The sequence below is a fragment of the Hakea prostrata genome, chromosome 1, assembly GCF_041222555.1.
Source record: "Hakea prostrata isolate BN-2017 chromosome 1, UWA_Hpros_2, whole genome shotgun sequence".
In the NCBI taxonomy this organism is placed as follows: Eukaryota; Viridiplantae; Streptophyta; class Magnoliopsida; order Proteales; family Proteaceae; genus Hakea; species Hakea prostrata.
The window spans coordinates 73,545,816-73,570,318 of NC_142600.1; the positions used below are offsets into that span (position 1 = coordinate 73,545,816).

The 24,503-nt window shown below is 38.3% G+C and overlaps 2 protein-coding genes across 4 annotated transcripts; both read left to right on the forward strand.

Annotated features, from left to right (window-relative positions):
* The first annotated feature begins 194 nt into the window (after positions 1 to 194).
* On the forward strand, positions 195 to 17,927 carry ORC5 (origin recognition complex protein 5). Of its 3 annotated transcripts, none has more exons than XM_089142280.1 (7): positions 195 to 756; positions 880 to 950; positions 14,174 to 15,042; positions 15,204 to 15,617; positions 15,951 to 16,266; positions 16,418 to 16,480; positions 17,086 to 17,927. In XM_089142280.1, the coding sequence occupies exons 3-6, from the start codon at positions 14,207 to 14,209 to the stop codon at positions 16,466 to 16,468; spliced, it is 1,617 nt and encodes a 538-aa protein (XP_088998406.1). In that variant the 5' UTR covers positions 195 to 756; positions 880 to 950; positions 14,174 to 14,206; the 3' UTR covers positions 16,469 to 16,480; positions 17,086 to 17,927. The 3 variants fall into 3 exon arrangements, with proteins under 3 accessions (XP_088998406.1, XP_088998408.1, XP_088998407.1); XM_089142282.1 differs by having other exon boundaries at positions 14,177 to 15,042; XM_089142281.1 differs by having other exon boundaries at positions 195 to 950.
* A 1,718-nt stretch (positions 17,928 to 19,645) lies between these two features.
* Positions 19,646 to 23,880, forward strand: LOC149029953 (uncharacterized). The gene is made up of 8 exons (XM_089144111.1): positions 19,646 to 19,758; positions 20,780 to 21,117; positions 21,230 to 21,730; positions 21,981 to 22,130; positions 22,341 to 22,415; positions 22,577 to 22,624; positions 22,712 to 23,145; positions 23,238 to 23,880. The coding sequence occupies exons 2-8, from the start codon at positions 20,787 to 20,789 to the stop codon at positions 23,853 to 23,855; spliced, it is 2,157 nt and encodes a 718-aa protein (XP_089000237.1). The 5' UTR covers positions 19,646 to 19,758; positions 20,780 to 20,786; the 3' UTR covers positions 23,856 to 23,880.
* The last annotated feature ends 623 nt before the right edge of the window (positions 23,881 to 24,503 follow it).

Below are 24,503 nucleotides of genomic sequence, written 5' to 3' on the forward strand. Positions count from 1 at the left end.
TTGGATAATTTTATTGGATGGATAATAATCGGTTAAAAAGGGGCATATGATATTGGCATCCTATTAGTAATGGGACAGATTCTGATACCCCTAAATGGATGCACATGCGAATTTAAATACAGATTTCAGTTATCCATTTACACCCTTAATTGACACCAACCAGCAGGGTTTTTTAAGACACCCCTAACTTATAATTTGAATTTTTTTTCCCTGAGGGTTGTAAATTGTAATACTTATTTACCAAAAAATAATAATGAAAACTAAAAAAATAAGGAAAGAACTCAAGAAGATCCCTTCATTCATTAAAAAAAGAAAAAAGAAAAGAAAAGAAAAGAAAAAAAAAACCGCGCGTACGTCTCCATTCCTTTTAATCTCAAATTAACGCGCCATTTTCTTTCTCAGAACACGAATTTCCAAAAACTCTGTCCACTCTGTCTGTCTCACACGGTCTCGCTCTCTCTGTCTTGCTTGCTCGCTTGCTCTTCCTCTTGTCTGTTTCCCTCGATCTCTCAGGATTTCGCGTTCGTGCCTTCTTTAAGTGGTGGTCAATCGCTGGCTGCTCACATCCGGGAACCCCTAACTCTCGATCTACAAAGCATTGGATATCTCTCTTAGCACCTGCCGCCAAGAGTCCTCTGATTTCGAGCATGGGGCGTCCTTCAACCACGGCAGTATGTGGTGTACTGAAGGCGCACGATTGAGGCACCGAATCTGGACTTTGTCCTTCAAAAGGTGGTCTTCCTGTTACTGCTAGAGGTGAGAATAGGATTTACTAAGAATTTCAAGTTAGGGTTCTTGAAGTTCGTAGCATTGCTGTAACGGTGGATCCGTGATTACGGATGCTTTCGAGCCTGACCATCCGGTTATATATGTTAATAGTGGGTTCCAGCTAGCTACTGGTTACAGAGCAGAGGAAGTCCTTGGACGGAACTGGACAAGTGACCACCAGGGTGAGTTTTCTTATTATATTACTATTACCAGAAAGGCTTCTTCTTTTTTGAATAATGCCCAGAGGTACAGTGCCATGATTACTGCTTTTTGTTTTAAAGTATTGAGTTTTAACAAAACAGTGAATCAATTTTGTCACATCATGACAAAATTGATAATGGAACTTTGATAAATTAAACATGGAAGGAAGAAAAAGGAAAACCAAAGTGCATTAAATGGTTGTTGATTATTCCTCCTTTGTTTGATTTAATCGGATCTAAAAGAGTTTTCTTGTAGAGGAGAAATATGATGAGATGGGATTTGTCCCTCTCTCTTTTCTCTTTGATTTCTTTTATATTTTTTATATAAAGAAATTTTGTTATGATATCTAGAATATGATATCTCTTAAGTGGTTGGAATTGTTAGCTGATCAAAGCCCCTTCTTATGGTTTATATGCATGGTATATTAGTTGGATAACATTTGATTGAAAAACCTCAAATTGAACCCTTGAGCCATGAAATTTGAAATACGACACCCATCTTGTCTGGGTTGCTATTTATTGTACGTTTCTATTGTTAGTATACAAAAAGAAAGGATTCGATTAAAGTGAACAAAGTGATGGCTTTATCACTATTGAAATCCAGAAAGAAACTGCTATTTACTCTCTTTTGTCAAGAATTTTTTTGAAAAAAAAAAAAAAGGGAGGGAAAGAAAGAGAACACCTGAATGGAGATATGCGTCCAATTAACTTGACCAAGTTAAAGACCTTCTTTAGGTCTAAAATTAATAAAAGAAAGAGAGAACAAAATTTGGATGAAAGAGTCTAAATTTGTTTTATAGAACACTAATGTGTTTTTGATTCAATCTCATGATTTTTGTATCATTGATTCTTGGTCTTGTAAAAAAAAAGGAAATGTCTCTAAGTTTTTGTTTCATATCAAGTGATTCATATCGGTTTTAAATTTTGTGGATTCTGATAGAATGAATGATATGGACAAAGAGTATATTAATTATAAAATCTACATGAACAAACTTGAAGGGTATGTCATAAAAGGTTTTTAACATAAAGACTACAAAATAACTAATCTTTTTATGATCTTAAATATGCACCTAAATTATGGCACAAAAAAATTTGACAAAAATAAGTAAAGAGCTTTGGGTTTCAAACAAGTAACTCTGATAAATGCCTTTACTATAAGTCTGTGTCGAATAAGGTCATAATTATTTGCTTATATTTAGACAACATGCTTATTCTTGGTTCTGATCATTCTGTAGTGAGTGACATTAAAAAAACCTTAGCTAAAGAATTTGACATGATGGATCTTGGTGTTGTAGACTCCATTCTTGATTTTAAAGTAAGTTTTTCTAGGCAATGAATTACCCTTAGGCAATCTAGTTATATTGAAAAACTATTTTCTAGATGGGGATACAGTGGATGCAAACTAGTAGAGATATCATATGATTATAACAAAAACTTGTACCGAATGATAGTAAAGCTGTGAATTAGTTATATCATTCTAAATTGATTATTAGTCTCTTATATGCAATAAGTTGCATTAAGTCGGATATAGCCTATATAGTAAGGCATGCTGAGTTGATTCAATAGTAATTCTAGTAGAAAACATTGGTTTGCCTTTACAAGGCTAATGAGATACCTTAAGAGTACTTTAAACCAAGGCACGGGACGAGGCGGCGAGGCGGAGCAGGGGGCGAGAGCGAGAGGCGCCCGAGGCGCCGAGGGGGAGGCGTTAGTGTACACCATACACTAATTCATTATAAACATATCTTATATATAATAAAAAACTAATGTTAGCATAGCCACCTCAGTCATCCAACAACTACAAACCACACATAGTAGGTCCAAATAAATTTCAAGTATCATACTATCATTAACAAGAATCAGATACGATAAAATGTAACTAAATAGTAAACACATGATGCATGAGCAAAACAAATAAACACTAGACAAATAGACAACATACCTCAAAATGTCACCAACACTAGACACACAACCAGGCCCACCTCACCATCACCACAACTCCACCCATACATTGTTGAGCTGTAGCCAAATATCCTCACAAGTAAAAGAAGAAAATGAAACAAAGCATATTATATCTAAATAAATATTTTAAATATTTAAGCAAAAGCCACTATATCTAAAATCTAAAATCCAAATCCCAAATATACCAACACACCATATCCAAAATTTCCAATAAAAATCACATCCAAAATTCAATAGAAAAGTATAAGTCAACTAGTATAATCATCATCAATTAAATGGTAGCAAGTGGGAGATCTTCTGAACTTGTGCTCAAAGAGGAGACCCAAACCAAAATATTGAATGTTTTATCAAGCAAATTTCCTCTTCTTCCATGCTCCAGACGAGTCAGTCCTCTCCTCAACCACCCCTCCAAAGACCGGACGTGAGTAGCATATATAACTCCACGATGTTGATCCACGGTTGACATCTCCTGGCATTGGCCCTCAGTGATGAAGATGAGGACAAGGGCTCAGTAAGATCACCCTCGGGATGGACTAACTCATCGGATTAACCATCCACGCGCAAGCTCATCAGGAGTAGTGGTTTATAATTTAATATTTAACGCACGAACCTCGAAGACGGGCGCGAACAAAAGCTGATATTCAACCTATGTAGCCTATTCCTCTGGTGTGAATCGAATTCATAAGCAATTGAAAAGAATCCTAAGTCATTCTCAAATTTAAATTTAAAAGTGTTTTAAATACTGAATCACTAATACACAAACCAAATGTGCTCCAATGTCACAACGGAGGAAGAACAACAAAGGCAGTATCTGTGCAATGTAAGCTCAAAAACAATCCTCCAGTGTATCCCACAGAACTATAGTATAAAAAAAAAAAGATTAACATAATAAGTGAGTTACAAACCAAATAAGTATAACTAAAAATAAAATATACAAGTAAAAACACGAGGACAAGTGCGGATAGCAAGCATGGAGAAAGGACCTAGCTCCTTGTGGTCATTTACCGGGACAATATCTTATCTTATTGATGTGCACGGGATGAAGTGATCAACTCATAATCATTTACACATCAAGTTGTAGAACTTCAGATTAAGAAATAGGTTGCACATATGAGGTCTCTCCATGGCACTCCCATCGCTATCAATGATTTGTATGACTTTCTTCCAGTGTTTTGCCTCCAAAATTATCCTATTTTTTCTTGGCCTCTTGCATGGCTACAAACACTGGGCAATGGGGTCTTTCATTAGCATCACAACCTCAAACGATCATAAGAGGTTGTGATGTTTAATACAATCCTCCACACCAGCCAAAAGGTAGAAAAGTTGTTAGCACTGCTTCCTGCTGTCTTGGACAAATTGGAATTTGTCCACTCTGAAATGAATAAGTGCCTTAAATCATCCTTATGTTTAACAAGCTTGCAATGCAAGAATGAAGTGGAAACGAAGAGCTAAAGATCTGCCATGTTAGGCCTAGCAATCTGTGTGCTATAAATGAAAGTGGTAATTCTCTTCCCCGAATTATCACTTATATTGTTTCAAATAATGTCCTCAGCATCAAATCAAGACAATGGGCGCACAAGGAGTCCAATATAATCTAGTCCTCTTCTCCATTAATAAGCCCTGCTTTGTAATTTGAGGCATTATCGGTCACCACTGAAGTACATGGTCTTCCCCAATCTAACTGCTATCCAATAACTAAAAGAGCATGTTTGCATCTTGCACGGCTGATGCATCCACGAACCAAGGAAGAATGTTCTCGGACAATTGACAAGAAAATTGATGAGATGCCTACCCTGGGCCACCCATCGGACAGAGGTGCATCCATACTTCCTCCAATACTCATACTTTTCCTTATCTCCATTGTTCTTCTTTTGCACTCTTAACAAAGGCACCGACTTAATGGAACGGGGCTATACCGGAACCATAGGCAATAGACTCAACCACACCTCAAAGCTTTAGCTAAGCATGAATGGAATGCCACATGATACATCCAATCAGAATGTGGTATCCACTGCTCTTTCGAGGAGATCTCATCTATTCAAGGTGGTTGTTTGAGTAGACCTTTAGCCCTCCTTCAACAAGTTCTTGAGTGTGTAACATGCATATCCAGGGACCCCTTTGGTGTTTTATTAAGGGCACTTTCGGTCTCTTTGATGCAGTCCCGAGCTTGGTATCTGGAGCACACCTCAACCTCGGACCCCACACTAGGTAATGTAGTTCCTCCACTAGAGGGCCTAAAGGGGGAATAGGATGTTCTTCTCCAATTGAATGTCATCATACTCCTCATTATCCAAATCAGAAAACAGCCCTCTTTATTTTTCACCAACAGCATTCATCTCTTGGGCAATTGCTGCAGTGGTCTTGGTGCACTTCACAACATCCCCATATCCACTCACTAGATGTTGCTTCAATCTTTTAATTCCTCCTTTAAAGTTTTTGTTGCACAAACTACATCTGATTGTATTCCTGTCGGCAACATCGGCCAATACCCATATTTCCACCCCGGGTCATTTGACTTGGCCTTTCTCTTTGGGTCTTTCGAGGGATCATAGGCTTCACCCCCACTAGGAATAGGTTGACTAGGAGCAGCCGCTTGATTATCACTTGAGGGCCTTGAGGTCATTTTAAATAACTAGTAAAATCTACAACAAATAAACATGATACACATATAATTAGCCAAAATTAAAACAATAATGAAATTGATAATGATACCAAGCTTCTATTCCGAAAAAGTAGAAAATATAAGATGAAGATGATGACTAAAAAATACCGACATGGTGATGAAGCTGATCAGCCGATGCAGTTGTTAATAGAGGATCCATCACAAGCAAATCGAAATTCAGAAACAGAACAGGATATTGAGTGAACCAGGGAGCCGTTGAGAGGTTAGTTTCTATTGTGATCATCAAATTATAAATGTTTAGAAATGTTGGTATGAATTAATCGGAAGTTAATTTGTGTTTTTGTTTTGGGTTTCGGTAAAGCGAAGCAATCATGCAAGGGTGAACCAGGAGCCGTAAAGAAGAAGGTTTCTTGATCGAAGCAAAGTTGATGGAAACAAAGCATCAATCTTAAATTCTCAACTGTTTGATGCTGAAAACAAATGGTTTGCACATGGTGCATCAACCAAGCTTCGAAAAATTCATGCTTGGGAGCAAATCGCGGGAAAAAAGAAGCATCATACGGTGATAATACGATCAATCAGTTATACACCAAGCAATATGCAACAACCAAACCAAAAAAAGAAGAAAAAGCAAGTTGTAACAATCTTACAATCGTAGGAAAAAAAATAAAAATCCGGCGACATGCCGTCGCCTGAGATGGTGACCGACGCCGCTGCAATTTGATCGTTGCAACTACAGTGGCCTTTGTATGAGCCTATGAGGGGGGGGGGAAAGAAGAGAGTAAGAGTAGAGTGACCGAAGTAAGAAAAAAAAGTATTGGCGACTTACCGTTTCGAGATGGAGACGAGTGAGCGAGTGCAAGCCCGCAACACTGGAGGAGTTGCAGAAGAAAGAAGAAGGCCGAGATACGGTGGAGTTGGAAGAAAGAAGAAGAAACAGAGTTGCACGAGTCCAAGAGTCCAAATCCTTCAAAGGTCGCCGGTGACGCGGTTGTCGCCGGTGATGACGCTAGTTGTTGGTGTCATTGGTGTTGCCAGTGGTCGCTGTCGGAGTCGGAGATGAAGAGAGTTGCAGAGGGAGAGTAGCAGAGAGCGAGAGGTTAGGGTTGAGAGTCTTGAGACGTTGAGTTTCGATCGATTTCAATAATCTCGTTTTTCCTTTTTTTTTAAAAAATAAATAAATTAATTTAATGTTACAAATGATAATAGAAAATAAACACATATAACAACTACCCAAGATCTCCGATCAAATCACGTTCAAATAAATTTCACCTTTGATTTGGAATCAAAAATTACGATTTAAAACCCAAAAGGCGATCGCCGCAATACGGTGTCCGAGCGTTGAGGCGACGACTCGAGATGCATTCGAGGCGGCTATGAATGGCTGAGGCTACCATTGCCTGGGCCTAGAAACTAGGACGCAAGGCGCGTGACAACTATGCTTTAAACTATGCTCTTCTCTAAATTAGACATCCTCAAATTTTGGAAGGATAATTCTTATGCATCTTATTGCTCAGAAATAAGAACAACAAATCAACTAGTGATTATTTTTACACTAAGTGAAGTTGTTGTTGAAAGGAAATCCAAGAGATGAACTTGTATTGTTTTGAGTTCTATTTTTCATGGAATCAGAATTATATTCTCTAGCCTTAGGAGGAGATAAGGTAGAGAGTGGATAAAAGATCTGATCCTGGATATTCCTATGATTAACTTAAAGTTTGTTTTTGTGATAATCAAGCAACAACAATGATAGCTAATACCTCACTCTTTAATGGTAAGAGGAGACAAATTAGGCTAATGCAGGTTGTGTTGAATTATCTAATAGAATAAGAAGTGATCACTTTAGTTGATGTGTGTTCAAGATAGAACATAGTAGATGCCCTTACAAATGGATTGAAATACAAATCAAATATTTAAAATTGTGGGGGAGATGGGATTAAAGACCATATAGATAGATATGTCTTAATCCAACTCTATGTTATTTTGAATTGTTCGAATTTCATCTAGTCATAGTTAGCATTCATGACAATTTACATATTTCAGATAATTTGGCAGGATTGTGGAGTATAGAGGTTTGTGAAATCATTCCACATTGATGATATATCAACCTTTGTATGAAGCTTGATTACTTTATTATTCCAAACAAGGAATATGAAAATTGTTGATATGTTTCAATGATGTTATTGTTATCTTTATATCATTCCACATCTGATGATATGTCTTCCACAGAAAGGTTTATCATTCCAAATTTGATGATATAACTAATAACTATGTTGGACATGATAACTCTAACATTCCAAATAGAAACATGGAATGGTTCTTTGTAAAAGAAATCATTTAGATCTTGTTCTTGTATAGAAACTTGATGAGAATGCAAACTATGTTGGACATGATAACTCTAACATTCCAAATAGAAACATGGAATGGTTCTTTGTAAAAGAAACCATTTAGATCTTGTTCTTGTATAGAAACTTGATGAGAATGCAAATGATTTTCAGTCATCATGTGGGTTGTACTAAGTTCTTTTGATTGAACTGGATACTTATGCAAATGATTGAATTCATATATTATGAAATTCATACTTCGGTAAATTTGGATGGCGAAAATGGAGGAGCGAATCCAATCCTCTGGCTTGATGGAAAGATTTGCTTGACAAGTAAAATCACTCAAAGTTGTCGGGATGGATCTCGACAAGGATGATTCACTTTATGAGTTAATTGTTCAAGGATGCAAGGAACAATTGTATTGTTCTTTGTGAGAATAAGTAATTCAATCCCAAGAAGAACTTCTAAATAGATTGGGTTTAGATTTGTTCTAAAACTCATGTTTTGATTCAAAGTGTTCTTTTTGGATTTTATTGAATACTATTCTCTTTTGGAAAGTTATGAATGATTCTGTATTGAGTTTAAACATTACATTTCTGGGACTAACGCTAGAGCCATATGTAGAACATAGGAGGAGATTGTTGAGGTATCTGAGTCATACTCAAATATGGTTGAGGTATTTGAGTTATACCCAATGTATGTTATAATATAGGCCATTGGATCAGTTACAATCCAATGGTGTAATAGGCATTTATGGGAGAGTCCAACTAACCGTAGAACCTCGTGTTGGTCTATAAATACTGTTGGAAGCAACGGTCTGGGTATTCCAATCTAGATACTAGGGTGTAATGCTTTAAGCAACCTTGTGCTTAAACCCTAATCCCAACAGTCGTGGACTAAGATAATTGTGATTTTGATTAAGAATGTGTTGTTGAACTATCATTCTCATTTTATTTGATTGTGTTCTTTGTTGCTTTATGCTTAAATGATATTTTCGTAGTTGAATATATGCAATTGCTTTAATGAGGTAACTGCAATCAATTTGTTCTTTGTTTTTCTTTCTCTTCTGAGCTAAGTTCTACATCAACTGATGGAAACTAGAATCATTACCAACAACATGAGTCTTTGCAAGGTGCCACAATGAGAGGGAGCGATGCCATGATTGACCCCTTCTTCTCCACCTCCTCCCCCTCGAACCACCCATTCTCCCCCCCCATCCTCTTCCTCTATTGAGAACTTGTTGAGGAATCTGCATGAACACTCATAAGACTGCTATAATCACGAACTTTGACAGAGCTGAAACGTACAAGAAGTACTCTCTTTAAGGTATTTAGACACCCCGGATTAGTGCAACATGGGTACCATGTGTCTTCATCCCTAAGATCAGTCAGCCCAAACCTTTAAGGTTGTACCCCAGAAAGGTTACTTCTAGTTGTATTCATTGCTTGACAGAAAGACAATAGGGAGAGAGGAGGACGAAATTCTTATTCAAAAATGAGCTTGGAAATGGGTTTATATAGAGCCCCCAGAGGTTATGGGTGAAAGGGTAAGGTCTCCTCTCTTTGTGATGGTACCTATTCAGCTCACTTTCCTAAAGGAAGACACCTATTCAGCTAAAGGTACCTTTCTAATGGCATCTCCACATTTCTACCTAGCAGTTGGCTTTCCGAATAAATACCCATGAGGCCATGACAAAATGGGCTTTTCGGATCAAGGCCTATGACCCATGACCAAATCTTAAGTCCCTAAGCCCCAAAGTCATATAGAAATATTAATATTAATTAATATATAGCTATATAACCATGGTTGGGTCATACTAGGGTTCATGCTTGGTTTGCGTTGCACACGGTTCGCATTGTACTACGTGAGTGCGATCCTTAATCCCAAAGATATATAACATAGATCCTTACTATATATAAACCAAATAACCAACTCCTTACTGTCCGATGTGGGACTAAAGTTCTCGTCACAAAATTTATAAGATAAAATGAAATAAATAAAACATATATGTATATGAAAATAATATACATAAATTTTAATCATTTTTCAACATCCTCTCTTTCTGCTCTTCTGCTTAGTCTTCTAATCATGGCTTCTATGTGTGCCTTTTCCCGCCTTCTATGGTTGAAGGCCAAATCACTGCCTATTGCCCTGATGGGGTGCTTGATGAGCAAGTCTCCAGCTAGAGCATGTGTCTTGTAGGACACTTCCTCGGCTCTCGCCCCCTTTCCACATTGTCTACTCCTCCTCGAATAAGCAATGGAAGATTTCTGGAACCTTGGAAATGTTCTAATTGATTGAGGTTTTTGCCTTTTTAAGTTCTATGTTGAAGAAGACGTGCAAGGTGATGGAAGAAGGACCTTATATGGTTGGCAAGTGCCTTCTGCTCCAACCTAACCATAAGAATCACCGTACCCTCTCTCTCTGGGTTTCTTTTTAAGGTTATCCCTTCACCACTGGTGTGAAGAAGCATTGAGCATTGTTGGATCCACTTTGGGATCTGTCTCTTCTTTGACGCTAGAACTAAGTTGAAGGACTGTCTTTCAGTTGCGCGTCTATGTGTTGAAGTCTCTTCTAGTTCACTACTTCCTTCCTCAATTGTTCTTATGGAGGAGAATGGGCACTCCTTCAAGCAGGAGGTGAAATTTGACTGGTTGCCTCCTCACTATTTGGCCTGTGGCGCTTTTAGGTATCCCCTTTGTGTGTCTTCCAAGCCACTTTAGACCCTCCTCCCCCGTTTGCTATGCTTCTAGCTTCCTCTTCTACTGCCGCTGTTCTAGTAGCCCCCTTTCCCGCAGCTGTCATCCCTCACGCTACCGTCGCCACCTCTAGGTCTTTGCGAACCTACCGCCGACATTTCTCCCTTCGACCAGCTGTTCCAACATCCTCCTCCGCTAGCAAGAATCAGTTTGCGATCTCGGCCTCTACTGACCCCTTGCCTCTAATGACATTGCTGGCACCACCACTGACTCAACAACTTTTGGCCCTGTTGTTAAGGTCTTGGCCCTAGCAGTTCCCTCTATCTTCTCTAATCCTCCTGCCGCCCCCTCTCTTTTAGTTTCTGCTTCCTACTCTTTGCCCCTTCCCCATAATCCTTCCCCATTTTGGTATCCCCTTTAGCTTGTCTCGTTGCAACCCGAGCCCCTTCGTCTCGATCTCCCCTTTTGAGGGCTTCTTGTTCTCTCTCCCCCCATCTCTTGGCCCCCCCTCCTATTCTGCCCTTTTTGGCTCGGTCCATCGGGCCTTCCCCTTCCCTTCTCTCGCCCCTTCATTCCTAGCGCCCACCCCACTTCCATTTCCGCTCCTGGCCCGTCTTCAAATTCACGTGGGCCTCCCTTTGGGCCAGCCCCTCGTTTCTCTCTCAACCCTCCCTCCCTGAGCCTAATTCCCTCTCCCTTTCCTACTTCACCCCCAGCTTTCCTCCTCTTTCTCCCCATTTCCTATGCTCCCTCTTCCATCTTGGGCTCCCCCTCCCCTTCCCCCCTTCCCCCTCCTTGCACCCCTTGCCTCACTACCCTCCTTCGCTGCTGGCTGTTGTCTGGGATTGTAGGCAGGCTCGGGGTTCCTCCGACACCAAATGCCTCCCCTTAGCTTAGGGCAAGTAGGTGGAGCAATCACTCCACAAGAGGCCGACATCACCTCGAAGACGCTTTTGTCTTTGAGTTCAACACCTCTAGGAAGCACAAGAGAAAAAATAAGAAAAAATAATTTGTTTGGCTTTCTAGTCTCAATTATGTCCAATTTTTCTCTCTATGCTTTGGGCCTTTGGCTTGTTTGCTTTGTTTAGATCGTTGTTAGCTTTGTTTGGGCCTTGCCCTTTGTCTTTGTAATTCTCTCCCCTCCCCTTCTTTCCTTTTGGTAATGAATTTTTTATTCATCCAAAAAAAGTTCTACATCACATTTATGGGATGCTGAGTGAGAAGTTCATGTGAGCAGAAACTACACATGAAATAGCAATTTCAACCACCAGAATAAATGAAAATCAAAATAGGATCTGGGCTTAAAAAAATCAGGGTCTTCTCAACAATTGAAAAAGAAATAAGAATTCCCTAGTGATTATAATAGGAAAGAGAACAGAAACGCCTTAATCATTTTTTCCCCTCGTGGGTGTTAACATTCAAATGGGGTTTCAAGAAAACTTTGAATATTTTCTCTGAAAAATTGAAAGCTTTAATAGCGAAAAATGAAAGCAGTAAGTTGTAGATGATAGTGAACTGCATAAATCATAATCAAAGGAGCCACAGGATTCTGGGTGACCTTACTACTGCTAGACAGAATTTGCATACATCAGGTCTCCAATTTTGAAGCCAACAAAAGGATTACAACTAACTTCTCTCTAACATAACCCCTGGGTGTTTTAATGGGAGGAATAGAACCTATATTATCGGTGTTATATAAGTTTACTTAATTTTTTTTTTTCTGATCATCAGAAATGTATCCTTGTATTGGGAATGTCACTATATTTCTGAAGGCAAAATAATTAAGAAATCAACTTTGTGTACGTGTGTTGGCATACCTGTTTCACTGGTTGCAACTGAACCACTTGAATAGAAGTTTCCCAGTTCACTGAACTATTTTGTGGATGTTGTATAATTTATGAACCACATTAGTCATCTTGATGGGTACTTCCTTCACATAGTGCATCATCTGTCATTTTGTGTATCTACACTAGAAGGATTACGTGACCATGATAATTTTTCATCAACTCGGTTTCCTTTTGTTTTGTTTTGTTTTGTTTTCTTTATTTATTTATTTACCGGTTTGAAACACTTATGTGGAAGGTCATCACAGCATTACCCATGCTTCCATCTATTAGATCTCCTTAAGCTAGCTTTGACCAATTCTCGTTCAAATTACACACTGAAACCCATCTTGTTTTAGGAGACTATTCTATGGGTAGTACTTCAAGAATTCAACTGAACAAAGGTATTTATTGGGTACTCCATGAATTAAAGAATGTAAACCAAACGCATCAGCACTGTTTATCCAAGCTGACAATCTTTACACTTTTTCAGTGACAGAAGTATTATGTTGGAGTGCCTGTCCTTCTTGTCCTCTTCATCAAACTGGTCTGCCCCAGATGTTGCTATTGTAGGTTGGTAGCCTCCATTTCCTAGGGCAATCAAGTAGATAGATACATACGATAAGGATACATGAAGTGGTGAGTGGGGTCCACAGAAAGATTGTCCAACAGTGTGGGAACCTAATTTAGAATATTTTAGGCAACTACAACTGATATTTATCTGTACTTGAACACTACATAAAACTCTTAAACTTCAGGTAATAGTGGGTTCCTTTAGATTAGGATATCTAAGACTATGGTGCACATGAAGGTAGGTTGTGGATATTGTCACTTCTCTAAATTTCTTAAGGTCATGTTTGGATGAGGATCCTTTTCTTCTCTTGTCCTTTCACCAGGACTTACCCATGTCCTTTCACCAGGACTTACCCATGTCCCACTCCTTAATTGCCTATCATCACTTAACATGTTCAAAGGACAAACAGGTTGTTAAGACTTAAGACACTGAAATTGAGCCTTGAAAGTTGTCATTTTGAATGATTTCAGATGAGCGCACACTATGAAATCAACGGGTGAGAACCCAGGGGAGGGCTTTTCAATGTTTGGTTAGTTACAGCAAATTAAAGAGACAAAGAAACCAGAATTTGATCACGGTCTTAAGGAGACAAAGCCCACATTTTCGTTTGATTTGATCCTGTACTTTGTCCACCTTATGCTTAAATGATGTTTCTGCGTTCATGGTCTTTACTCAGAAGCTCTCCACCATATATATATATTCATACATTCCTCTAGTGAACTTTGGCATTGAACATTGCATGGACAGGCCTAAAGAAGTTTCCACACATGTATTTAGTGGGACTAGCTAAGTAAACTGGTGATGCAACAGGAACGAAATGGTGAACACAAGAGCTGATCCGGAAACAAACTTTTCATGAGTTTTGTTTCAAAATTTCACTCAAACGAAACCTGAAATTTTAGGTCTACACATCACAGAACCTCTTTAAGATGTAGAATTACAAAGAATACAATCAAACCAAGCAACATAGTACAAAAGAAAACCCATAAGTAAGCATAAGTGCTGTCTGATTTTAAATGGACCTGTCAATCCATGATGCATGTATTCTAACATGTACTGACATACAATTTAAGTTGATTAACTAAATGGTGTAATTACATTTTTTCCTACTTGCATATTTCTCTTTTATGTTACTGATTCCAGATTTTGGAGTATTTCATTGTGTTTGCTTTGAGCTTATGTTTAGTTTTTTTTATCCAGAAGGTTGTATTGGCCAATACTTTTTCCAAAGAGATGGGTGACAAAGAAACCCCACAAATTACCAAAAGGACAACCAGATACTCCTCTTCTGCTGCACATTCAAATAGTACCACTGGAACCACAAAAAAGAGCAATCCCCACCCACTATCAAGCAGCGGTTATCCAGTAATTGGTGAAAAACCCATAGACTTGGATACTCTGCTGTCTTGTTTTCCTGGTAGAGAACTTCAGATTCGAGAGCTTCTGCACTTGATTGGTCCTCTGAACTGCCCCATGCTTCCTCTTTTTCTTTATGGTGGTGCTTCTACTGGGAAAACAAGTATCATTGTTCAGATTTTCAGACATCTGAGGCGCCCATTTGTTTATACAAGCTGTCGTACTTGCTACAGTCCACGTATCCTATTTGAATCCATACTAAATCAGTTATTGCTTCATAGGAGAAATATGGAAAATAGTTATTCGAGTGCGAAACGCTGCGAAAGGCTTGCTGATTTTGTTAATTGTCTCCGTGAAGCCTTGACTGATTTCATAAATGATCGTAAGGGTTGTGTGAGAAAATCAAGTTCGAAAGGGCCAGTAGATCAAGGATGTGGAAGGATGGTTTACTTGATATTTGACAACGTGGAGCTTATTCGGGAGTGGGACAAGAATTCTGGTGTAATTTCATTGCTGTTCAAGCTCCATGATATCCTGAAGTTGCCTGATGTGGGTTTGATTTTCATCAGCAATGCATCACTAGACACCTATCATTCAGTTACTGGCTACGTGGAGCCTATTCCTGTCCATTTTCCAGATTTCAAAGAGGAGGATCTTTCTGAGATCTTTGTAAGAAACCAGAAGAATCAAAAGCTCTATGCTGCTTTTCTTGAGTAAGCAAAATTTGTTTCCTTTATTCTGTGTGCATGAGTTTCTTTTATTTGATTTAATTAGTCTATCTGTTTATGTTTTGTGTAAAGCAGTGTGGTTCTAAGGTCTTTTTTTCTTTTATTTGATTTAATTAGTCTATCTGTTTATGTTTTGTGTAAAGCAGTGTGGTTCTAAGGCCTTTCTGTAGAATTACAAAACGGGTCGATGAGTTATCTACTGCTCTTCAGCCATTGTTTGAAAAATATTGTGAACCTTTAAGTGATGTGGGGATTGTTCCAAATGAAGAAATGAAGAGAAGGCTGTTCAGTCATCTTCGACCACACTTAGCTTCTGCTCTTAATGAGGATTTTAAAGTTTCTTCTGTTAGAGTTGAAGCCAGCAAAGATAAAGCCCGGAAAAAAGGCAGTATCATGAAGTTTGGAAGTGGAGAAGCTTCTGATGATTTAGATCTCCATTTGTCTACCTCAGCCAAGTATCTACTTATTTCTGCTTTTCTTGCTTCAAGAAACCCTGCTACCCTTGATGCTGCCCTATTTGATTCAACAGGGGGTTTGGATGGTAGAAAGCGCAGGAGAAAGTAAGTATTGTGTCACCGGATGTAGTTTACAGTTTACGTGTAATAAAGCATTGCATTGTTTGGGGACTGGCCTCACCAAAAATTTTTGGGGAACAAGGTTCTTAGAGAGGGGCAGTGTGGAAAGGATCCAATAGGTAGACAATAATGACTGTTCGATGTCTGGGGAATGGCCAATCTTGCATAATTGGTGGTGCTTGTCCTTGGATTCTTTCTCATATCTCTTGTCTGAGAAACCTTCTTTCTTCTGGGTGTAGGGATGACTCAATGTCTTATATATGATATATATGGTTATAGCCTAACCAATATCATCTGCAATTTGATTTTTCTTTGAAGGAGTTCTGGAACTGCAATGGAACATAAAGAAACCAAAGAGAAGGAGTTGCTAATGAAAGGACCAGGATCTTTCCCACTGGAAAGGTTGTTAGCAATATTTCAGTGTCTTATATCAGTTGCAGAAAGTTCTCTTGAGGAAGAGCAGCAAGATGCTGGTCACTTGGAGTCAGATGATGGTGAGAGGGGGCTCATGTCTGATGTTCTATTGCAGCTCTCCACACTCTGCAATGCGAATTTTATCACCAGAGGAGGAAGCTGCCCTTTGGAAGGATCCACTAGGTATCGATGCAATATTGCTGAAGAAATGGCTTTAAAGGTATCTTCCAACACTCTTACATTTGCCATTTATGAACACCCTTGTCAGAAATGGCCTATTAGTTCATTGAAATAATGATTTTCATTGATTTTCCTTATTTATCACCTTCAGAAAAGCCTGCTTTAATGTCCTTTCTTGAAATTCTTGATAGGTTGCAAGGAGCTTGAAATTCCCCCTATCCAAGTATTTATATAGAAGATAACTTATGAGGCAGGTATGACACTTCTAAACAATTTATTGTTTCCAGACCTACTCTTGGCGAGCTATAAACAATTGACCACATTTTGCATCAATGGTTGCTGTCAAATATCCACCACCTTTGGTGGTGCATTGAACCGTGAAACTCATAGATTGATTAAGAGCAAATAGGACCATTGACTGATTATCCCAGTCAATTGGGATGTGATCTGCATGAAAATGATATGGAACTGGGTGGTGGTTTGGTTTTGTGAGTAATCTTCCCCTGGATACTTGACCAAATTAATAGTCATTTTTTATTCTGATATACGGGGAAGTCACAGGTAGCTGGTCAAATCTGACCAACCAAGACATTTTCTTGTCCATTCCTAGTCCAACGCCTAGTAGTCATAGGGTGTCAATTGGTCGGTCACTGTCAGTTTCAATCAGGCTAATGTACATGTTGGCTTAGACTGAAGCCAGTTGATAAGTTAAGTGGTCCTTGCATTGAAATCAAAATGCTCCCACCCCAACCCATGTGGATGGATAATCTGAACTTGTAAAATTCTCCATTCTTCCTTTACTAGATTAAGGTTGATTTTGACCTCAAATTTTATGTTTCAATCCTTTGAGCCATCACAGGAGGTGGAGAAAATAGTGCCATTGTTTGTTAGAGGATTTCCCAACTTGAAGGGCTTGAATCCTAGAGAGGTGTCTACAGAAGAGAACAAGAAATTAGTAGAAGATTGTGAGAAATGGATGAAAGAAACTGCAGAGGCTCATGTATGGTTGTTGCCGCACTAATAGCTAGTTTTACATTTGCAGCAGCTTTTACTGCTCCGAGAGGATTTCATCCAGACTCAGGCTATCCCGGTTTCCTTAAAAGAAGTTTTTCATCCATTTTATTATATCAGATGCTTTGGCACTCTCTCATCTTCCACTTCACTCTTGATGTTTCTGTCTATCTACCCATTGCATTACACAGCAGAAGAATTTCTTGAGTTGTTGCTGAAGCGATTGGTCATAGGTCTGTCAACCCCCTTCTTCTGTATGGCAACATTGATGTTTGACTTTTGTGTAACTGTATTTCTTATCCTCGGCAGACATTATGATTGGGTTGTTCATTCCCATGCTTCCCTTGCTGGTCTACCAGTTACATTGTTCATTTTGTTGCAGTTTCCCATATTTGTGACATGGTTCATTCCATATATTGCCCTCCCTGGATGTTAGGAAGGCCAAAAATGTAAAGGCATTTACGAACTAGTTTGTGCACCTTGTTCTATTACTGAGGCACTGTATCAGTCCTATCTTCCTTACAGCCAATTGTCTGATGTTGTTTCACATATTTGTCTTTTTGTTTACACTTCTAATTGTATTACTAAATTAATAGGGCAGTTGTATTTAGAGGTCCCAGAAGATGAACTACACATGCAAAGTGGGGTGCTCTCTACCCAACCCCAGAATCCCCATTCTAGAGCCAAACTCAAAACCGGGCAGCTCCCCCCCCCCCCCCCACCCCCAAAAAAGAAAAAAAAAAAAAGAAAAAGAAAAGGCCAAGTGTCTCTGATTTGTCCTTCATTTTTTTGGGGGCTCTGATCTCAAAATAGCATTCTTTTACATTCCATTTGTTTTGCTTTTCTTGGCAGAGGGGAAGCACACTGATGCTGTAATAATAAGGATATCTATATAAGGAAGTTTTGCTTTTCTTGGCAAAGGGGAAAACACTGATGCAGTAATATAAGAATATCTATATAGGGAACTGTTTCCTAGCCTTATGGTATGGAAATGTAAATTGGAACCATGTCCTACCCAATGGATGGATGAGCTTTACTGTAGGCATGTCGATATTGATGCCAAAAACCATGTTTAGAAGTTTGCCAGACAGTGGATTTGTTCTTCATTATTTCAAGAAGAACAGTACACCTTTGTAACTGGGATCTTACCAGTGCTACTCATTAGGAAAAGGGTGCAATCTTTGGGTGAAAATTGAAAAACATAACCAAAAGGAGATGCTGGCATAGAAGGCATTTGCCACCTAACCAAATCTTCAAAATTGATTCTTGATAGTAAATTTCTATTGGCCTTCAACTGCCAACATAAAACTTTAGTCCAAAAAATGCCTACCTTGACCACTAAATTGAATGTTTCTTTCTTGTCATGTCATGCTTTCCCTAAGAGAATATGAAATAGATAAGGAGTTCAGATCCTCTCTAATATGCTAGCAAATGCAGCACGCATTGGATGGCTAGAGACACAGCCCTAAGGATGGTTCCAGCCATCCAATGTGCATTGCCCGCAGTCAGTGGCGTGCAAGAGAGTATATTTTCCTTGGGGGTGGATAACAGTTTTTAATAAGAAACAATTATTCTTTCATGTCACACTTTGAAAGGAACAAAGAAAACTACAATGAAGGATAAAAGAAGTAGTTTTCTTCTAAAAAGCAGTTTTCATCTAAAAAGCACAAAGAAGGTTACAGTAAAATAACCCATTTTCTTTTCGTCTAGAAAATGTTTTGATATTCAAAGCCTTAACGATGATGATCTCTAATAAATGAAAAAACCCACTTGACTTGGAACCTATACTCTGAACTTTCCAACATGTATGAGACAATATGCACCACACTTTATGAGAATGTTCATGTAGAGACATAAAGAGAGGTCAAGGTTTACCCACTTAATTCTGGGGACTGGATCTAATTCTCAGAATTTTTCAAGAAGTGACAAAACACAAAGGCTCCAACCTCAGAATTTGCCTTTAAAAAATGACTGAAATTTGAAGAATCATTACTTGTTACCATTCTGGTAAGATGGTTAGAGAGGAAGGTTTGAATGATGAGACCTCATAGATAGCCAGTCATTGTTGCCCTTGTCAAATTCCTAATCTCAGGATTGGTTTGGTTTGATACCAATTCGATACCAATCTAGATTGATCAAAATAATCTTAAAAGCTTAAACTAAGCTTAACCCACTTTTTTTTTCTTCTTTTTTTGGGTAATCAGAATAAGCCACTTGATTCATAGTGTTTGAGATTTTTCAAATTAATATTTTCTCATGCACTTAAAAAAAGCATCAGTTGGTATTTGTTCTAAAAACTTGTGGAGGAAGACTAGGGATATTTTTTCATCTTTGTAGCCCTCATCTCTCACCAGTCTCTCTATATATTTTCAAGTTGATAAATTCAAATGTGCACTCTATCCACCATCCACATTTGTCACCACATTTCAACCATTTCTTGGCTGTGATTGAAGGTGCCGCTGTAGCCTACTTGTCTCTCAGCTTCACCCCTTTCTATCAAACCTATACTGTTGGTGCCGAGGTGCGTAACCATGTAAAAATTTACTTCTTCTAGTATCCTATGGTTTTTCTTTAATACGTTGTTTCTCAGGTAGAAATGATAGAAAACTATAGAGCCAATGCAAGATATAATTAATGCTGTATTCTTTTGGATAGAATGATACAATGCACGCTATTTTATGCATTTATAAACTCAAATCTAGTTCAATTTTTGATATCTCAGACTTCAAATCTCTTCAATATCTTGTAGAACAAGGTTGTGTTTGGCACCACCCTTGTTAAGTCATAAACGAATTTTTCTCACTTTTACTTTGTCAGGATAAAAAAATTGTTTCATTGAAAGAGGGTTTTTCTTGTTTATTAACAGTTATTTAGTAAATATTATAAGTTTATGTATAGGGAGAGAAAGCACTGTGAACGTATAAGCTCATACTGATGAATGAGAATGCATATACAAGCATTGTTTTGGATGGAAAATTTTTCTTTTTTCTTTGTATATTGGTAATGTGTCTATGTTGTTCTTCCGTGTTTCAATGTCTAAGTACAGAAGCCATGTCAGCCTGATGACTAGGTAGCACTGTTTGTCAATATAAGACGTTTGTTTTGGAATTTCATAACAAATTTTTTTTTTTAGTTCACATATTCTCTGTAACACGCCCTCCTTCCCGAATAAAAATAACAGTCGCCATGGAACCAAGTAATGACACGACCGCATACAACAGAAAGTAGGAAAAAGATTATTGGATGAATGTAATGTAGTCTCTTTCAACTTTAGCATCTTTGAAAAGAAAAATCACTGGATGATAATGAAAAGAGATAATACAAAGTGTATGGCGTGGACGAGAGAGAAGATGTTCAAGGATTTATGGCTTAGAGTTGTAAGTGACAGTTAAAAGAGGGTGGTGATTATCAGTTTCTCTACGTAAAGAAACACAAAAGTTAGTAGATGCCTTTTGGACAAACTACAAGGGAAGAGCGGGGGGAAGAATCCACATATATCTCTCTTTGTGTTTTCTAACATTACTCTTATTTTCCTGTGACAGTGCAACAATGAATTCATCCACAAGGTCTAGTACTTCAAATGTGATCGTTCCTGAAGTTCTTACAAAATACAATTATGGAGAGTGGAAGATTTATATGAAGAGCTATTTGTTAGGTGAAGGGCTTTGGGACATTGTGAAAGGAGTTGAAAGTAAACCCATAGATCCTACCTCACCTGAGTTAAAGATTTGGAGGGTGAAAAATGCAAAGGCTTTTCATGCAATTTTGATTTCATGTGAAGAGGAAATGTTGTCTTCCATTCAGAAGATAGACTTAGCCAAAGATGCTTGGGATCATTTGGCCCTTATGTCCCAAGGAAGAGACAGCCCTATGGGGGAAGGTATACATATATGTAGTACTAAAAGCAATAATTGTTGCAGTAGTAGTAGTAGTAGTAGTGGAGCTATCTATCATCCTTTCCTTAATGGCTTCTTAACTTGCCAATTTTGCAGCAAAGATGGCTGAAGATGTGATCCCAGATACAAGGTACCGGGCTTTATATCAGGCGGCATTTTGGGGTGACTGGAAAACAACCAAGAATCTCCTAGACGACGATGTCTCGTTGATGACTGCAATTTTATTACCAGACTGGGGAACGGTTCTTCATGTTGCAGTTTCAGCTGGGCATTTGAACCTTGTAGAGAAGTTGGTGGATTTGATGACCCCAGATATCATCTCTACAATTACAAAGATTTGTCCTATAAGTGCCCTTAATGTCGCCGCACGCGGTGGATTCACCAAGATTGCAGAGTTGCTGGTGAGAAACAATATATATTCCTTGGAAGTCGCGGATGTCAAGTATGGGCTCATCCCAGTTGCTACGGCTTGCCGGAGTGGACATAGAGACACCACACGCTACCTTTATGCAATGACCATCAAGGAAACATTGATTCAGGGAGACGGCAAGTGTGGTGCTACACTTCTTAACAATGCAATTGCTTATGAGATGTATGGTATGTGACTATCTTACATGTTCTTGCATCTCTTTTTTTCCAGAGTCTTAGATGTTCAATAATTTTTTTTCTCTTTACTTCAGCAATTTTGAATTATTAGGCTTAAACTTAGTAAATTAGTAGTGTTGATTTCCAAAGCTTTACAACAAGAAATCTAATCCCAACTAAATGGGGTCGGCCAGATTTTGAAAGCTTTACACAATGTTAATTGATATATTGACTATATCTTGTATATCCCATGCATCGACAGATATTGTTCTTGATCTTCTTCGTCATTTCCCAAAGTTAGCTATTGCTTATGATTATGGTGGTTGGACGACTATTCGAGTCTTGGCATCGATGCCAAATGCATTTCCAAGTGGAGGACTATACAGTACTTGGCAACGATTAATCTACTCGTGTTAGTATCATCTCTTTTTCTATTCTCAAATAAAACTAATTTTAATGATAGGGAAAAAAGAAAAAAAAAGTTTATCTTGTCACCAAAATTTTTCCTAATTGGAAGTCAGAGAAAATGATCTTCAATTAAAAGACACCTCATTCTATAAGTTCGATCAATCTTAAGAGAAAGAGTTTGGAATCTTATGCATAATCCATGTTTGAGTCACAGGTGCCCCAATCTGCGAAAGAGGTATATCAAGTCTTGACATCGGTGACACAAACAAGGATCACATTAGCATTGAAGGTCTCTCTCTCATGTAGATTTTTATTTAGCTAGAGTGGTGTTTGTAACTTTCTTTACAAGTTCATATAAGATGATACAACATAGACTCAAATCAGAATAAAATCTTTTTAATGCAATCATATTATCAGGGTTTTCTTTAACACCTCCCATCTATTTTGTAGCTAATCGCTGGTTGAATGAAGCATTCTGGAGTGCACTCAACATATTAAGTAAGAGGATCCTATCTCATTTGTTTTCTAGCTTCTGACTTTAATTCTGTAGGTCTTAATTCTCTTTTTCATGGTTCTATCTTGAAGTCCCAGGTATCAAAAGCATTCACAGTAAGAGGAAAATTCATGTACAAGCTCTTAAAGTACTGAAATGCATTTGTTCCCAAATTTCAACTCTGGATAAACAAGAACTTCAAGCAATTGGAGTTTATGATAGCCTTTTCATTGCTACAAAGTTTGGGATTGTTGAGATTGTTAATGAGCTTATAAAGATAAATCCCAACTTATTATTCATTCCGGATAAACAAAATCAAGACATATTTTCGGTTGCAATTCAGTATCGACAAGAAAGAATCTTCAATCTCATCTGTGGAATAAGTGGAATCTTGACAAGGCTTTCACCTTCAATGGATAATAATTTACAGAACAACATATTACATCTAGCTGGGAAATCACCTCCTGAACAAGGTAAGGTGCCAGGTGCTGCTTTGCAAATGCAACGAGAGCTACAATGGTTTCAGGTAATTGAATTCATTTCAACAACATTGAGTTTTTTTTTCTTTTTTCCTTCTTCTTCTTCTCTGTTTTTAATCTTTGGATTAATCCATCACAGGAGGTAGAGAAAATAGTACCCACATTTGCTAGAGAATTTCCCAACTCAAAGGGATTAACACCTCGAGAGCTGTTTACAGAAGAGCACACAAAAATAGTGAAAGAAGGGGAGAAATGGATGAAGGACACTGCAGGTTCATGTATGGTTGTTGCGACACTAATTGCAACTATCACATTTGCAGCAGCTTTTACTGCTCCAGGAGGATTTAATCAAGATTCAGGCTTTCCCATTTTACTAAGACACAAGTTATTCTATCTTTTCATAATATCAGATGCTTTAACACTCTTCTCATCTTCCACTTCAGTGTTGATGTTTCTGTCCATCTACACTTCACGTTATGCAGAAGAAGATTTTCTTGAGCTGCTGCCGAAACGATTGATCATCGGTCTTTCGACCCTCTTCTTCTCAATAGTAACAATGATGGTGGCCTTCTGTGCAACTCTATTTCTGATCCTCAATAATCAACATAACTGGGTTTCCATCCCCATCACTTTCCTTGCTAGTGTTCCAGTTACGTTGTACCTTTTGTTGCAATTTCCTCTCTTTCTTGATATGGTTTGTTCCACATATGGTTGTGGAATATTCAGTAGGCCAAAAACTAAGACCTTGGCATGGTGAGTTCATGCGATCTTGGTTATATCATTGTAATAATCCTGAAATTCACAATACAATTACATTATTGAGGCTATATATCTAGCGGTCCTTTCTTCCTTGCATTCTATTATGTGAGATTCTGTTAAGGGAAATTATGAGTACCACCTATTGAGTTACCTCTGTTATTCCCAGATTGTCACTGAGAGGGGGGGGGGTGAATCAGTGTTTTCAAAAATTCACTTCAATGTGAAGCTTCTTTAATCTCGAAACAAGATTAATTAGAACATTCTCGTAGCTATCAACCGCACAAGGACACGTCCACCACACACCACTATGTGGCTGGGTCTACCAGACAATGTACCACTACTCTGCAATCAAGGCACTCCAATATGTGCAACAAAGAAAAATAAACAAAAAACGCAATGCACCAGAGTTTACGTGGTTCGGCCAAATTGCCTACATCCACGGAGTAATACCCTACTTAGGGTTTTGTATATTACTCAATACACTTCTAGATATTTTGATTGCTACAACAGTCCAGGAACACCAATCCCTGCTATAGTCTAAAATGCAATTCAGACAAGGGCACCAATCCCAACCTCCTAGATAAGCTCCAACTTGCTAGGTCACAATGTAAACCAATAATTCAAGTTCCCCAAATTACATTCATGA

Coding starts and splice junctions, on each gene's coding strand:
- ORC5 (XM_089142281.1), top strand. CDS start 14,207: ATGGGTGACAAAGAAACCCCACAAATTACCAAAAGGACAACCAGATAC. Junction 15,043..15,203: donor CTCTATGCTGCTTTTCTTGA/GTAAGCAAAATT, acceptor TGTGTAAAGCAG/TGTGGTTCTAAGGCCTTTCT. Junction 15,618..15,950: donor GGTAGAAAGCGCAGGAGAAA/GTAAGTATTGTG, acceptor TTTTCTTTGAAG/GAGTTCTGGAACTGCAATGG.
- LOC149029953 (XM_089144111.1), top strand. CDS start 20,787: ATGAATTCATCCACAAGGTCTAGTACTTCAAATGTGATCGTTCCTGAA. Junction 22,131..22,340: donor GCAACGATTAATCTACTCGT/GTTAGTATCATC, acceptor TTTGAGTCACAG/GTGCCCCAATCTGCGAAAGA. Junction 23,146..23,237: donor GAGAGCTACAATGGTTTCAG/GTAATTGAATTC, acceptor AATCCATCACAG/GAGGTAGAGAAAATAGTACC.